Source organism: Grammomys surdaster, unplaced genomic scaffold (genome assembly GCF_004785775.1).
Source record: "Grammomys surdaster isolate TR1022 unplaced genomic scaffold, NIH_TR_1.0 126906, whole genome shotgun sequence".
NCBI lineage: Eukaryota > Metazoa > Chordata > Mammalia > Rodentia > Muridae > Grammomys > Grammomys surdaster.
In genome coordinates, this window is record NW_021621692.1 from 1,123,205 (window position 1) to 1,140,875 (window position 17,671).

Below are 17,671 nucleotides of genomic sequence, written 5' to 3' on the forward strand. Positions count from 1 at the left end.
GGTCACTCTCAGAGAAATTTCATTCTGTTTTTGAAACTTTGAAGCATGCTATAAATTGAATTTTAGAGTGTGCATTCAGCTTTGTCATAGTAAATAATAATACATGCAGAGAGTCACGGAAAGAGCAGAGCTGGACACAGAGCCTCACCAGTGCTGTACAGTTCCTGGTTTAGGAACTGAGCCGGGTAGACTTCACTACCTTGCCCAGGTTGGAAGACTGTTGAGGGAATTAGGTTCTCCATTGCACTGTACATTAAGCATTTTTGCTTTTTTGTTAAGTCTTGTTTTATTTTATGGTCATTTATTGTAATTTTGTCTAGACAACTTGTATCTTTTTACATTGGCAGTACATTTCTTTTTTTTTTTAAATTGGATATTTTCTTTATTTACATTTCAAATGTTTTCCCCTTTCCAGGTCTCCCCTTCAGAAACCCCCATCTCATACCCTTTCTTCCTGCCTCTATGAGGATTCTCCCCCACCCACCCATCCACTCCCGTCTTCCCGCCCTGGCATTCCCCTACACTGGGGTATCGACACCCTCAGGCCCAAGAGCTGCTCTTCTCACTGATGTCCACCAAGGCCATCCTCTGCCATATATGTGGCTGGAGTCAGTGTCCCTCCATGTGTACTCTTTGGTTAGTGGTCCAGTCCCCAGGAGCTCTGAGGAATCTGGCTGGTTGACACTGTTGCTCCCCCCATGGGGTTCCAAACCCCCTCAGCTCTTTCAGTCCCTTCTCCAACTCCTCCATCAGAGACCCTGTGCCCAGTCCAGTGGTTATCTGTGAGCATCTGCCTCTTTATTTGTCAGGCTCTGGCAGAGCCTCTCAGGAGACAGCCATATCAGGCTCCTGTCAGCAAGCACTTCCCGGCATCCACAATAGCATCCCTTTGTTGACTGTATATGGGATGGTTCCCCAGGTGGGGCAGTCTCTGGATGGCCTTTCCTTCAGTCTCTGTTCCACTCTTTGTCTGCATATTTCTTCCTGTGGGTATTTTGCTCCCCCTTCTAAGAAATACTGAAGAACCCATAGATTGGTCTTCCTTTTCTTGGTCTTCCTATGGTCTGTGAATTGAATCTTGTGTATTCTGAACTTTTGGGCTAATATCCACTTATAAGTGAGTCCATACCGTGTGTGTTCTTTTGTGACTGAGTTACCTCACTCAGGATGACATTTTCAAGTTCCATTTGCCTGCGAATTTCATGAAATCATTGTTTTTAATAGCTGAGTAGTAGTCCATTATGTAAATGTACCACATTTTCTGTTTCCATTCCTCTGTTGAGGGACACCTGGGTTGTTTCCTGCTTCTGGCTATTATAAACATGGCTGCTATGAACATAGTGGAGCATGTGTCCTTATTACGTGTTTGGGCATCTTCTGGGTATATGCCAAGAAATGAGCCGACACACCTATGGTCACTTGATCTTTGACAAAGGAACTAAAAAGACAGCATTTTCAACAAATGGTGCTGGTTCAGCTGGCAGTCAACATGTAGAAAAATGCAAATTGATCCATTCTTATCTTCCTGTACAAAGCTCAAGTCCAAGTGGATCAAGGACCTCCACATAAAACCAGATACACTGAATCTAATAGAAGAGAAAGTTGGAGAAAGGCTTCAAACACATGGGCACAGGGGAAAAGTTCCTGAACAGAACTCCAATGGCTTGTGCTCTAAGATCAAGAATTGACAAATGGGACCTGATAAAATTGCAAAGCTTCTGTAAGGCAAAGGACACTGTCAATAGGACAAAACGGCAGCCAACAGATTGGGGAAAGATCTTTACCAATCCTACATCTGATAGAGGGCTAATATCCAATATGTTCAAAAAACTCAAGAAGGCAGACTCCAGAGAACCAAATAACCCTATTAAAAATGGGGAACAGAGCTAAACAGAGAATTCTCAACTGAGGAAACTCAAATGGCCGAAAAGCACCTAAAGAAATGTTCAATATCCTTAGTCATCAGAGAAATGCAAATCAAAACAACCCTGAGATTCCACCTCACACCAGTCAGAATGGCTAAGATAAAAAACTCAGGTGACAGCAGATGCTAGTGAAAATGTGGAAAAAGAGGAGCACTTCTCCATTGCTAGTGGGATTGCAAACTGGTACAAGCACTTTGGAAATCAGCCTGGCAATTCTTCAGGAAATTGGACACAGTACTACCCGAGGACCCAGCTGTACAGCTCCTGGGCAGTATATTTCTAATCAGTCGTAAAGACTGAATTTCCATTTCTAAACAGATACTAAACCATTACCTCCTGTCCTGCTCTGTTCTCCTGTGATAGGGACTGAGTATTGGCAAGTGCACTGCCACTCAACTGTATCCCTGGTCCTCCTGTCTTCAGACCTTCCAGTATTATCTCACAGAGGTTGTAAAGTAGATCCCCATACTTCTAAGACTTACTGAAATCACATCCATGGTGGCTCATAGCAAGATCATGTACTTTTTACAACATTCTCAGATTTTAAAAATTGTCTTCAAATTCCAGTTTTTTTTCATTATTCAGTTAGCACATTAGATTCCAGCCAGAAATATTCATACTTTTCACCACTCATCTTGCCTTAGTTTACCCCCTGAATCATTGTTTTACTTCTCTGACTTTTCCTGGATCTGATCTTCTGGTCTCATAGCTGCCATTTGAGCCAGGCCATTGTTGCTGCATCTCTGACTCTTCCTGTCAGCTGCTTTCTCTGTCATCTCTTGCTCCATATCCATCAAATGGAAATGTTTTCTTGATCAAGAACTGAACTTATAATCTAATGCCCATAATAATTTCTGCTTATAAATGATGTTCATTTAAGAAGTGCAACCTAGTCTGTTGATTGCCAAGCAGGAATTCCCAATGTGGGAACAAATTCCTTGTACCTAAGATAACCTTTCATTGCCTGTAGTTACAGAATGTATCCCTGGTTCTGTTGTATATCACTAAATCCCCTATGTTGTCTTCTAGAGCCTGCAAAACAGGAATTTGCATCCGTATCCTTTCTTCTTTATTTTATATGCCAATTTTTAAAAAAGATTTATTTATTTTATATTTTGTGTATGTGAGTGCACTGTAGCAGTCTTCAGACACACCAGAAGAGGGCATGGGATCCCATTACAGATGGTTGTGAGCTACCACGTGGGTGCTGGGCCCTCTAGAATAGCAGTCAGTGCTCTTAAGCACTGCACCATCTCCCCAGGCCCTTGTATCCCGGTTTTAAGGCTCCAGTATCTTATAACCTTTCAGCTCTTTCATATATCCTTTTTATTGTCTTTCAAAGATGACCATGGCCAAATATTGTTGTGTTTCATTGATGTCTGTAGGCTTTTTCCCTTTATTTCTTCTAGTTTTCGGATTATAGTATAATTACATTCTTTTTCCTCCTCCTTTTTCCTCTCCAGACCCTTCCAGGTATTCTTCCTTACCATCTTTCAAATTCATGTCCTCTTAGAGCTTGTCTCTACAGCTTTGCATTTTGATTAGTTGTGGTTTTCTGTAAGTCTTTGTCACAAGAAGTTTACTTGCTGTAGCCCTTGGGGCTGTCTCCACAGCTTTGCATTTCTATTAGTTGTGGTTTCCTGTAATGATCTCTGCCTGTTGCACTGAGAAGTCTTGATGAGTGATGAGGAACACATTTACCTGTGGACATAAGGACAGATATTTAGAATGTAGCTAGGGACCATGCTGGTTTAGTAAAGGGGTGGTTGTAGGTTCTCCTCCAGCATACATGACTTCACTAGCTGTGGCTTAGTGGCTAGGTTTCCAGTACCATGCATGTTTTTCCTCTTGTTGTGTGGGCCTTAAGTCCAATTAGAGAGCTGTTAATTACCACCAATATATTCTCACCACTACCACAACCTTAGCATTATTGTGCTATGTTTGTGGTTCATAGGTGTCAGAGCTGTGTAAGGCTGTTGGTTACTTTCCTTCTTTGAAAGCCTACATGGTTCCTTCTGGAAAGCTAGCTCTGGGGAGAGGGTATTTAGGTCAGCTCAGTAGCCTCTGGGCTGAAGTGCATGGTATACTGTAAGTACTTACCTTCCACATCTGTGGGGACAGTCAAGGACAATAGTAGTAAACTAATATTTGGGAGTATTTTGGACAAAACTTGCCAAAAACTTAAAAGAGGGATTCTCATGCTTTGTATTGGTGTTTTGTTAGATGGTCTTTGTCTATTGGAGGGAACATTGTCAGCCCATATGAGATAATCTTTATATATTTTCACACACACACTCACACTCTCTCACTCTTGCATATTATAGATCTTAAGTTTAGGTTTTTATTGCTATGATGCAACACCATAGCCAAAGCAAGTTGGGGAGGGAAGGATTTATTTGGCTTACACTTCCACATCGTAGTCCATCATTGAAGGAAGTCAGAGTAGGAACTCAGAGTCAGAACCTAGAGCCAAAAGCTGATGCAAAACAGTGCTGCTTACTGGCTTGCTCATTGTGGCTTGCTCAGATTATATGGGTTCTCTTATAGAACCTAAACCTAAGCCCAGGATGGCAGCACCCACCATGGGTCAGGCCCTCCTCATCAATCCTAATTAAAATGTCTTACAGCTGGATCTTTTGCAGGCATTTTCTCAATTGAGGTTTTCTCCTCCTTGACACCAACTCGTATCAAGCTGACATAAAACTAACCAAAACCATATGGTTTAATTTTTAGATAGATTTGACTATCTCAGACATCCAGAATGCAGTTTACCCTCTGCACTACTTAAAAATTCTTCATTTAAGTGTAGAATTTTGTGCAAAACAGTGTATACTCAGAGTTTAAGATAAAAAGTAGCTGACACCATATATCCTGCTTCTTAATTTAAAAAGTTAATGTCACTCTATAGAAACATGTTCATTAAATATAGATCTTAATGGAGAGGAAACTTTGACTTAATATCAATACCTGTCTACATCTCATAAATCATGCCAACTTTTGCCAATAGCTAGATCTCTATAGGTGTTCACTCTCAAGCATTGCTCTATCAGCTATTTTTATGCTTTTTCAGTTTTATTTGGTCACCTTTCTTTCCCTTTCTCCCAGCTTGATTGGTTCTTTTCCTGTTTTATTTCTGAATCCTTTTCCTCACTTCCATTCTTTTTCTCCTTACTGATGACTATTCTATTTTCTCAGGATCAGAACCACATAATCTCTGTCAGTACTCCCAGTAAATTGTTCTTGGATCTATCTGACATCTGTCTGCCTATTTACCTATTTATCAGTCTTCCCATTGATCATCTATCTTCCATCTATAACATCTACCTACCTATCTGTATTTGAATTTTATTCATATATTCTTTGAATTATTTGCTAAAGATTCTCTGAAGATGTAATCTTTGAAAATCCAGTAAAATATGGTCTTAAGTGTGTTATAGGTAGTGCGGACATCAGGTATGAACTATACTTTGAAAAGTGGCATGGACCTGAGGGCATATGCTTACTTCCATGCTGTAGGGACTGGTAGGGGCCTTATTCCTCTTTATCTCCATTATTTAAGAAATAACTTGGAATGTACTTTTTATAATGTCATGATTCCAGAATAGGGATTTTTATACAAAGATAAACATAATTTGGCAGTATTAAAAAAAATCAGCCTACAGAAATCATAATAAATCCGGGATAAAAAGAGATTATTCATGAGTGTTTACATTTTAGTTGTTATACTGTATATAGTTGACTTACTCAATGAAGTTTAAGAAGAAGACATATGAAGGTAATCACATATTAGCCCACTTGCAAACCTACTAACACTCCTACTTAGAAGGTTGGGCAGGGAATGATTGGGAAATTTTTATTTCTAGAGTATTCCAGGTATATATTTTATGTTTTAAAAATGTTATTTTTTATGTGCTTGAATACTTTATCCACATTTGTGTATGTGCATTGTGTTAATTTCTGGAGCACATGGAGACCAGAAAAATGAATTGGATTACCTGGAATTGGAATTATATATATTTATGAACCATCATATGTGATCTTGGGAACTGAACCTGGGTCCTCTGCAAGATCAGTTAATGTTCTTAACTGCTAAGGCATTGCATCACCCCCTATATATTTTAAAATGAATTTCTTGGGGATAGACTGATTGGTCCAGTCATTGAGAGTATTTGTTTTTTCAGAGGACCCAAATTTGGTTCTCAGCACCCACATTGGTTGGCCTTTAGAGGGGGTGATACGTTTGACATGTTGGGGGCCAAGCATTCAATAGTCGTTCTTAGCACTTCAACCAGTTATGGATCCAGCCAGTGGCTAAAAGAGGCTTCTCTAACCAAATAGTATCTAACTATACATGAGAAGACAATTTAAAGGCACGTCCATTTGGCAAACTAGCAGCAATGCGTTCCTCCCAGTATCTTTGGTCTCCATCACCATAGGCTTTTGAATAGTTCTATACCATTATATATAAGGAACCTCAAATACAATCAGAGGAAAGTTATCTCCAGAACACTCATACCGTTTTTGTACCTATCAGCATATTTTGCTATGTAGTTCAGGATTGTAGCACTCTTGGTTTATAACTGAGTATGATAACTTTTCTCCACTACAACCTGCATAGAACCTTCTAGCACCATGAATCTCTAAATATCAGCCAGCTTGGTTTTTCTGTGTTCTGTATCCTGAGTGCAGTGTCTTCAGCAATAGTGTTTTCCTCTAGTTGTGGTGAGCAGTGGCAATAGTCTCAATTGGTTTTTAAACCTCTGAAAATCATCTAGCCACCAACTAGTAGGGGAGTATCCTGCACTTGGTGCTGGGATTTTGGTTTGAAATCCTAAGACTTCTGGGAACAAAGGTAACTGCCTATGCAGAGTACTTCATTCATGTTCTTTTTAAAGTTGTACTTTTGTTTAGCATATAAAATAACATGCTTTTATGTTTGTCATATCTCCTTAGTTTTGGCCGACTCCTTCCCTCTGCCTTCCCATGTCTTCCTACTCCTACCCCATCTTGGTGTTTCCTTCTCTAGTCTTCCCCCTTCTGCTTTTCCTGTCTCCACCCTCATGTCCCTGACCTCCCAACCTCATGGCTCTGTTGTTGCTAGCTGGCTCCTACTGATACTCCAACTTAAATCCAGTTTTCTAAAAATTCCAGCCTAAGATCTGTATTTGAGGGGATACACAGAGTGTGTCTTTGGGGCTTAGGTAATTTCCATTAGTATAACATTCTTGTCAGTAATATACAAGATTTTCAATATCTCCACATTATCAACATATTTGTTATTTTCTTATTGGAGCACATTATCAATATATTTGTTATTTTCTTATTTTCTTATAGCTTTATTTAGCAGGCATAGCCAATGGCTACAGATCACTCGCAAGTATCTTAGTTAGGTCCCATAAAGTTTTAACAGTTGATTAATACCCAAGTTAAAAATCCAAGTTCCCATTATCACTGTTCTCTTCAGTGACACCTGACATTTGAGATCACAGTATTGTTTCAGTCACTGTTTCTTTATTGAAACAGTGGATATCAGTGTGACCCACATCACAGTAGATATCTCTCCTTCTTATTTCTTTTTCTTTTCTTATAAAAAAGTAGTTTGTACTTTCATCTGAGCATTTTCTCTTATCTTCACTATATTCAATTATTAATATTGTAGAAAGAGATTGTTTTCTGGCTGATGGAGACCTTTTTTCCTTAAGCATCCTCTGTAGGTTTATCTGTATCAATTCAGCCCCTAGGTTTGATTTATTTCATTGGCAAACATGTTATTTTCTAACAGTTTAAAATTGCTACTCATTTCTTTCTTTGAATATGGGCAATCTTTGTCTTGTCTTTGGAATTCCTGTTTCCTGTCTCTATACAGTGACCAACCCTCACTTTGAGCAGTGTTCTGAGATCTTTTGCTACTACTTCAAGGCTCAGTGACTTGGCCATCTCCTGCTTTAAGTTTCTTGTCCAGTCCTCATCCAAGATTAGAAAATACTTCTAGGAATAAAATTTAAAAAAAAAAAAGCAAGCAGAAGAAGGGTGGGGAGTGCAACTTAGAGTGCTGGCCCGGCCCACAGCTTCTCCTCTTCCTCAGTCCAGCCTGCCCTGGCGTGTTTCAGACTGAGTTCTGTGTCCTTTATGTGTTCTTAGTGGAAGAGTTATGATCTATACACCACCCCTCATAAGCGGATTTCCCTCTCCTAGGCTCCTAAGGTGGCGTAGCAGTTCTGCTTTTCCTAGACATTGTCTCCTTTGTACCAATTCCACAGAAGGAGGGGCACGGATCCCCTGGATCCCACCACTTAAAATTGGAGAGCAAAGGTTCCTTCTTGTTTGTATCACACAGTCACTGTGCAGGAAGGTAGTTCAGAGTGCCTCAGATGGGAGCTAACTTCCTCAAGGAGCCTCTTGGCTCAGGAGAGGCAGAGGGCATGCAGTGGGTTAGAATGGAGCTACACATATGCTCTATCATGTTAAAAAATTCACCAATGTGCTGTTTTTAATTTCACATATTGGAAGTTGTTGCGACAAAATTTAACTCACCAATCTATTCAGTTTTATAATGAAGACAAGGTGAAGTGAAGAGAGAGTGTTGGAGTTTAACAGTGATGTTTACACTTTATCTTAACTCTTTGTTGTGGAAAAACAGTAGGAAAGAAGGACCACACTAACCTTTTCCTACTTGCATTTATTAGAAGAGTGGTTGTTAAAATGAAAGCCAGTTGTTTCTCAGCTAATGCTGCCTTAGTCCAGTTTTGAATAAGGCATTTAGAAGCTCATAAACACCTTTATTCAGGCTTTAAATGCAGCCCTGCCGAAGTGAAGAATTTAAAATAACTTAAATACCAAATAAAAAGAGGCAATTCATTTGAATGATGCTTTTGAATACCTTAGAAAAATAGAAAACTCCTTTAAATGAAATTGAAAAATATAACAGATGAAACAAATAAGAATTTATGTGAAAATATTCCTATATACTCTCTAATGATGAATATGTTATAAGGTACTCCTAGCATTAAAATGTGGAGTTATGGATTTCATTTAAAAATATCCTGATTAGAACCTTAAGTGAAAGGGACCAAGCTGGACTATATTGAGGAGGAACAGGTTGCCATCGACCTGAGAGGAACAGGGTCTTCTTCACTTTCGTGGGAACATTTCAGACTCAGCAAATGTTCTACAAATGAGTGAATGGTTGGATAGATGTAAACATGCGATTAATCTTCTGATAAAAAGGTGAGATTTCATTAGGCCAGGTGGTGGTGGTACATGTCTTTAATTTCAGCACTTAGGAGGCCGAGACAGACAGATCTGAGTAACAGGCCAGCCTGGTCTATAGGGAGTTCTAGGACAGCCAAGGCTACAGAGAGAAACCCTGTCTCAAACAAATCACCACCACCACCACCAACAACAAAAAGTTCTTAAAGATTTATTTTTTATGAATATTGATTATAGCTTATTTGCTCTTACTACTCTAATGTTTCTTCATAGTGCTCATTGGCACACATGGCTGAAAAACTAGTTAAGTTTCCTAACAACGACTTGTTCTTCTAGAACCACATGATCAAAGAGCTGGAGGGCCGGGTCCAGCAACTGATGGGAGAAGCAGAGAACAGCAATCTACAGAGACAGAAATTGACCCAAGAAAAGTTGGAGCTGGAAAGATGCTATCAGATAACATGTAGTGAATTACAGGAGTTAAAGACAAGGTATTGCTGGCCGCTGTTTGTGGGGCACCAGAGCTCCCACCCTGACTGTAGGTGACCTGCGAGTGGGTCAGATGTTGTGCAGTAAATCTTATGACGTTCCTACCTAAGCAGGATTCTTTATATATTTTTTAAAATACCTAAAAACATAGTGTTTGAAACCAGTTGATGAGAATATGGATACTTACTTCATCTATTAAAAGAGAATATATTTAAATTTAGTTGATTATTAGTTTAGTTGATATCCATTTTAGAGATTGGTTCCAAAAATATAAAACATTATTTTTTATCTTACTGTTCTAGACGTAACATACTACATAAAGAGAAAGAACATCTTGTAAATGACTATGAGCAAAATGTGAAATTATTAAAAACCAAATACGATTCTGATATAAATCTCCTGAAACAAGAGCACGCACTTTCAACTTCTAAGGTACTGTACAACTAGGTAGCCGCATTTGCACACGTGTTCAGGCATGGCAGCAATGATCAGCCAGTCATTGCCATTTGAGATTAGCCCCTTTATTCTGTTCTCAAAACCCCAGACTTCAAAACATGTGATGCTGTTAGGATGCCCACACAACACTTAGCAGCAGGTTCTGTGTGATGCTCACCTAAAGCACTAACAGTTTAATGAAGGAATTCTTAAAATGCTTTCTGAAGTGTTTCTGCACACATGTAGTGGTTTACTTTGAAATATTTGTTTTATTTTATTATTTTTTAAATTTTAAATTTCCCATAAAAATTGAACTCATTTTTACATTTTCATAGCATTAAATACTATGCGGATTCTAATTTACATTTTTACTTCAGAATACTAATTTTGACTTCAAATGTTACTCTAGTTACTGCTTAGCTTGCTATCCCTTACAGTATACTTCAAATAGATTTAAGTTTTATATTGTCTTTAAAATATTTTTTCACTCAGATTTATAGATAGCTTGAATTCTGACTAAACTTTCAGAGGTAAATGTGCTTTATGTCAACCAGAAATGTGCAATGTTACAAAAAGTCAATGCTCTGCCCTCTGTTCTTGCAATTCTCCTAGACATCTGGTGTAATTGAAGAATTAGAAAAGAACATCTGTCAATTAAAACAGCAGGTCCAGGAATCGGAGCTTCAGAGGAAACAGCAAGTAAAAGTGAGTCCTGTACTTTTGCCAAGGTCACTGGTCCTAGTTCCTTTACTGTCCTGAGCTAGGTTTATAAATGAGAGTCTGTTAAAAATAACTTGGAAAAAGCCCTTCTGGACATACCATTTCTGAGGGTATTGTTGGCACTTGCCTAACAAGTGAAGATACTTACATGTAGAGAATGAAAGACAAGTGATTTGAAAGATCTTTTTTTGAGATTAGTTTAGAATTAAAATCATTTTTTGTTTTATTTATTTTATTGAGATTGCCAAAACTAGAATACAGAAAAGACAATGAAACAAATGATTTTATATAAAGTGAGCATTCTTGTAACCACTGCCCAAGTCTAGCAATAGAATTTTCCAGCTACACCAAAAATTCTTAAGTGACTCTGCCTCATCCTACCCACTGTAAATATTCATCTTTGCATTAATAGACTGCCATAGCTCACTGCCTTCATCAGAGAAGCATCTTTTAGCTACATGAAATGGTTAGTACAGAGACTCACAACTGGTCAAAGTATAGAATGTTCTTGAAATTTTCGGGAAAATAGATGAATTTGGCCCTTGTAATATAAAGCAGGGCCACCCAAACACATAAATCTTGAATGTGTTCTTGCATATGTATGTAGGTGATAGCCCATAAAATGCACATTGTGTGTGTGTGTGTGTGTGTGTGTGTGTGTGTGTGTGTGTGTGTGTCTGTCAAGGGGTATGGGTAAAAGCTAAAAAAACAAGAAAGGAGACCAAGACATGGTAAAGATGGGTGATGGGAAGGGTGGGGTTGGACAAAAGGACATATGGAGTATGAAAGAGGAAATCATATGGAAGATGAGAACAAGGGGACTGTGGACAGCAGAGGAGAGGGACGTGGGAGGGAAGGAATTCTACTAGTACACGGTGTTCAAAATGCCATAATGCTATCTAATATGTCATATGCTAACTTGAAATGAAATTATTCAAATATATTAATATATAAATTAAATATTTTAATATATTAAATATTTTAAAAAGTAAGTGCTAATATTTATTGTTTGGTATACTGTCCATAAAGTGCCTCAGGGTGTGAATAGGAGTTATATTAAAGTATATAAGAATGAATATATTATTTGCTGTTTTTCTACATATCTTATTAGTATAGTATGTCATTAAATTTTTGTTTGATGTGAAAAAATTTCTTATGTAATTGTATTATTTTAGAAAGTCCTCCCATTGAAGTTCTCAAACTCCGCTGTCTTTCTCCCCTTTTTCTTTTTCTCATCACTTTCATTTTCTCTCAGTCACGGAGCTTCAAGGAGGAGGAGGTGACATAGTCTCAGAGTTACCATCTTGATTTAGTTGCTTATTCCTAGTCTCATAATCTTAAAGGTCACAGAGGTCCTTGTACTTGAGGACAGGAACACCTCCCCACAGCTAAGGTCCTATATCTTGTTATATAAAGCTGCTTGTGTCCCTGCGTGTGACTTTGACAGTTAGGTGATTAGGGTTCTCTTAATGATAAGCAAGTGACATGTATAACTCTTACGTTTGATATACAGTACATTCACTGCTTTTATCAGGTCACTCATTTTATTGACTTTAAAGGTAATATAAAACATACTAAGAATAAACATTTGTCATTTACAGGATCAAGAAAATAAGTTTAACATGGAGAAAAACCATTTAAAACATGCCTACGAGAAAAAGGTAATATGGTTGGAAAATATAAACATTTAAAATAACAACTTGAGCAGGTGAAGGGAGCTGACTTAATAAAGTAATTGATTTATCCTTTAAAGGATGTTTTTCCTTACTAACTGAATCTCAGCTAACCAGTATAATCAAAGTTTTCATGTTTATGAACAGCTTCAAGTTTGGTTATTAATCACACCAACATTAAAAGCTCTTGTTTTATACTCTGTTGGGTGAGTGAACATCCTCATTGACTGAACTTCTCTTATGAACAACTTGATCTTTAATTTCTCTAAGTTTGAAATTGGGACTTTCATTGCATTCCTGTGTATCAACCATGATATAAGAACTTCAAATCTGTAATCAAAAACCCTCAAACAGTGAGAGCATTGACTACTTGTAGCTTAGCAGCTTCTTAGCATTCAGAACCACGCATAATTTCTTAAATGTATTTTAATATTTTTTATGTATTTTAATTATCAATAGTAACTAAAGTTTTTCATACTTTAAACAATTTATAGATTTGTGACTGATATCTCAGTTCTGAAATGGTTTGCTATAAGACATTGAAGTAAGAGTAGTTGACATAACAAAGGTTTTGTTGATATTTTTGTTATTGTTTATTTTTGATATTTGCCAAATGAATCCACTTGTAAAATATAATAGAAAATGAGGTTTACCTTCCATTAAAATATATGTAAATTAAAGCTAACCCTGGTATGTATTGTAGCATTCTCAGTTCACATTGTAACTCCTCGTTTTTGTCCCTCTGGTTGCTTAGTTGATATTCTTTAAATGCTTCTCCTGGACAAGACATCACGTTAGGTAATCGGGTGAGGCTGGGAGCTGTCAGTCAGTCAGTCTGCCCTCCCAAGAGATGTGTCGGATAAAGTGTGCATTGTGACTTACAACAAAAAGCTTTTCTTCTGATGTACATTGATCTGTTTGTGTCCTTTTTATAATTATAATTATTTTCTTATTCCTGCAATTTTATTATAATTCATTGTAAGGTGTGTAGTATATCTACAAAATAGTATCTGAACAGAAATATGAAATAATGTCTTTTAAGTGAAGATTTTCAGTTTCTATTGCTGAGAAATGCAGTTTCGTGAATATTTTACTTGAGGGAGAGAGAGTGGGGGGCGGAGAGATTGGTTGGTTGGTTGGTGTTGGTTGGTTGGTGTTGGTTGGTTGGTGTTGGTTGGTTGGTGTTGGTTGGTTGGTGTTGGTTGGTTGGTGTTGGTTGGTTGGTGTTGGTTGGTGTTGGTTGGTGTTGGTTGGTTGGTGTTGGTTGGTTGGTGTTGGTTGGTTGGTGCTGGTTGGTTGGTTGATTGCTGGAAGCCTTCTTCATTGTGTAAGGCGCTGGTTAGCCTGGGTATACTGTTCATTGTTGTTTCCTGAGTAGCCCTCTGGCTCCTCTTCCATTATGGACACCTTTCTGGCCTCTTGTTCTGCTGTGGTCTGTGCCAGTTCTCTCATCTGCTGGCCTGTGGAATAGGACAGGCTGTTGTCTAGGAGCAAGGCATACCGAGCACTGTTCTGTGGAGAGACAGACGCAGATAGCCTTTGCTTTTAATGTACTTTTTAGTGTATTTTAGCCACCAAGTAATCTAAGGTTCTGCTGTCAGCTTTTCTCCCTGGTGAATAGACAAATGGAAGGAAACATGAGGATTTGCTTTGTAACTGGAGCTTAGGACAAAAGTCCACTTTGCAGCAGTCGTGGAAGATAGGCTTTGCTACCTCCCAACACACTACAGAACCAAGGAGTAGTGAAAAGCAGAGAAAGAAGATTTAATCCATGGAGCAGAAAATGTGGCTCAGTGACCACAAGTCCTATCTTCTGGGAATGGATGTGAGCTTTGGGTTTAAATGGAGAGAGAGTTAGGGTGGAGGGCAAGTGGGCTGCATAGCATAGCAAGCTGTGGTCCGCTTGGTCAGTATCTCAGTTCTAATTCTGCACTGTTAGCTGAAGACGTCTTTATTGCTTGAGGGGACCAGCTGATTCCTTGGAAATGCCTGCTCTGCTCCAGGTATGATTTCACTATGTGGATAACTCCCCTCTTTGGAGGTGCTCAGTCCTGCGAGGCTGTGCACTCCTTGGAGTCCAAGGTTCAGAAAAATGACTGGAGACCCTTTAGCTCTTTTGTGGGGTCTAGAGCAAGGACAGTGAGAAGCAGACAGTAAGATTCCCAGTTCCTTTTCTTTTTGTGCTTTCAGGTTTAAAGGGAGTGAGGTAAGTTAGGGAGCACTGGCTCCTAGGTAGATTGTCCTTTAGTGGTGAGCCCTGACTACTGCAGAGGTAAATGAGTAAAGGAGACAGATGCAAAACGGAGATGGGGAAGCTAGGCTTTCATCTTGCCTCCAGTTACCTTGTGAGTTCAAGTGGGGGTCAATGCATTCTTTTTAGAAAGGCAATGTCTACGTGGCTGTTATAATTTCATTTTTATCAGTAACCTGCTGGCCATTCCTGTTGTAGTCCGCTTCTGAAAAGAGACCTAAAACCTCTTTATTAGGCATTGCAACAGCAGCTATTCATCTTTCATGAGCTGTCAATTGGCCTGAGTTTTAAATAAAGTAACCAGAATACGCTTTGCTGTTTTCAGTGTAAACATGACTTGTTTAAAACAACAGTCTGTAGAAGAAAAATATGTATTTGTTTACATTGCATATGTTACTGAATTGTTTATGTTAAAAGAAAAGGTTCCTCAGTGTGTTAATTTTTGTTTCACAATTAATTCCATAATCTCCCCCCTTTAAATTGACATCTGTTCTTCTCTCTTTATTAAACCTGCTGTGATCTCAAGCCTTGAAGATTTGATGTCTTCTACCCCCTGAGGGAATATCCTTCTGACAGCTCAAAGGGCTAACATAAATCTCACATAGTCCTGAGCTGTGTAACTGGATAGCTAAATGGCGTGTATAGGCTTTTGTTTTGAGAGTTACAGGTGTGCACATTCAGTGACTTTCCGTATAAAATGCTTCTGAATATCTGTTCAGAGGAGGAAATGCCATCTGAATGACATTATTTCCTCATGCCAGCGCGAAAGCAGCAGGATGGGACCGTACCATCCCACTAGTCTTTGAGGTGGAAGAAACAGCATCAGATGCTGGCCCTAATTTAAGCACACACATATTATCTCATGGTCTTTATTGATCTCTGGTGGCTGTTGCCTGCTCTTCAGATCTTTGAACATCAAACAAGTAATAGGCCATAAAGCTAACCGTCATTGTTTGATGAAGTGTCGTAATCTGCTAAATCAGGAAACTGCTGGAGTAAATGATTTTACTAGTAAGGAAACACCTGCCTCCTACAAATAACCTAGTGCTTGTTTTCCAAACAGGCACTGGGAGTAAAGAATGATGGTGCTGTTTACCCAATGAAGAACATGAGGCAGATGCTCACACTCACAGGTTAAACCATGCTAGACTTGACTTCTCCCAAAAATCACTGTCGTAATTGTTAACAAATGTAATGTTAGTTCTGAAACACTAAAGTACAGGTTTTTTTGTGCCTAGCATTCATTGTACTTTGTATAATTCTATTGAAATAATTTAAACATGTTCATAACAGTTTTATATATAATATATTAGATTGTATTTTTAATTTTTACTGACATAATTTTCTTTAAAAAGGGTAAATTTTCCAAAGTTAAGAGAAAGATAAATAGTGCTGTTGTAGTAGTTAGTAAAGTCATACAATGAGGTCACCCACAGTGTTAACAGTAGGCTGTGAAGACTGGAGGAGCTAAGAGGCAGCGGTGTGATCCAGCCTGCTGGTTTGGGGCCAGGCCCAGCTCTTTGTTCCTTTGCTAGGCCATGTTCCATTCATATGCTTTTCTCATCTATATACTCCTTCTTTATTCCCTAAATTTGGAGGATGGAAGGGAATATGAACCATATTTAGTATATGTTCAATCAGTGTGCTTATACATACTGAAATCAAGTACTTCATAATAAATTCTCATGTTTAAAGGTAAAGTAGGTGCCTTAACCACCTTTAATACTATAGTTTAATATTAACTATATATTGAAAAAAGATTAGAAGTAAATCATATTAAATCTTATTCCACATTACCTTTGGGCAATATAGCAAGTCTCTGTGTAAAAAAAAAATGGCTATAAATGAAAAAGAAATAGAAACAAATACAAGTAGTTCTTAAGCAGTAACATCATCTTTTTGTTGTTCTTTTATTTTTTCTTAATGTAAAAATGATTTATATAGTATTAAAACACAAATAGTAAGTTGTAGTCTTCCATCAAAATCAGTATGCACTGATCATTTAATTATATATTACCGACAAATATATGTAATATAGATCTAAACAAAGCCATAATTTAAAAGGACTCTCATGTATGCAATACTAAACTATCCTGTCAAGAGGAACAAACCCAGAATATTTCTTAATGGCTGCTGTAGTGTAGGTCAGGGATGCTGGGCCCTTAGATAGTAACAGAAGTGAGAAGCAGCTTACAAGAATGGGCGTCAGTGCATGCCTTCTTGACTGGAGGGGAGGCCTTCTCCCCCACCCTGGGAAACCTCTCTCCCTTCCAAAAGGGAGCTGATAGTCTTAGAAACAGTTACTTTTATTAAGGTGCCACTCACTCACCATCATTAAGTAGTAGAACCAAGATATGAAAGAGGTTAGGACTGTGTGGTGATCGATACAGAGCACTTCCAAGAATTCAGAATGCTTGGCATCCAGGGGCTGCTTTCTGCAAGGGCGGTCAGCCTTGTGTGCTGTGCACATCATGACTGTTACTCATAGTGACCTTACGTCACCGAGAGATGCATACAGTGTTCTATCTGACTCTGTAGCTGTGATGCTCAACATCACTGAGAATTCTTTATGTTCTAGTATTCAGAAGAACCTTGCCTGAAGTAATTCACTTTTACCAGATATCTTAAATGGCTATTGTCGACCCCATTTGTAGAGGGGACTGAGACACAGCATGCTTAATAATATGAGAAGCAGGGAGATGACCATTTAAATTTATCCTATTGTTCTAGCTACAGTTTCTTTCTGCCTCCAAATACTTAATGAGCAAAGTTTGTTTCTATTCCAAATGTAAGATTCTCACACTGTGCTAAGCAGAGTAATACATATCAAGTGTCTATAAGAAGTAAGACAGCAGTTGAGGTCTGAGCCTGGTAAATTGTGAAAAGACTTTTTTTTCCTATGCAGAGTAAAATAAATTTAGTGGTAAAAAATTTCAAGGTGAGGTGATCCTTCTCATCATAAGAAAATA

The 17,671-nt window shown here is 38.3% G+C and overlaps 1 protein-coding gene across 2 annotated transcripts in view; it reads left to right on the forward strand.

Annotated features, from left to right (window-relative positions):
• Positions 1-17,671, forward strand: part of Cep112 (centrosomal protein 112) — a 406,791-nt gene that overhangs the window by 85,827 nt on the left and 303,293 nt on the right. For both annotated transcript variants that reach the window (XM_028761272.1, XM_028761273.1), the window contains 4 exons: positions 9,471-9,625; positions 9,926-10,055; positions 10,671-10,763; positions 12,380-12,439. In XM_028761272.1, the coding sequence (XP_028617105.1) occupies positions 9,471-9,625; positions 9,926-10,055; positions 10,671-10,763; positions 12,380-12,439 (438 nt within the window). The remainder of the gene's footprint in view (positions 1-9,470; positions 9,626-9,925; positions 10,056-10,670; positions 10,764-12,379; positions 12,440-17,671) is intronic.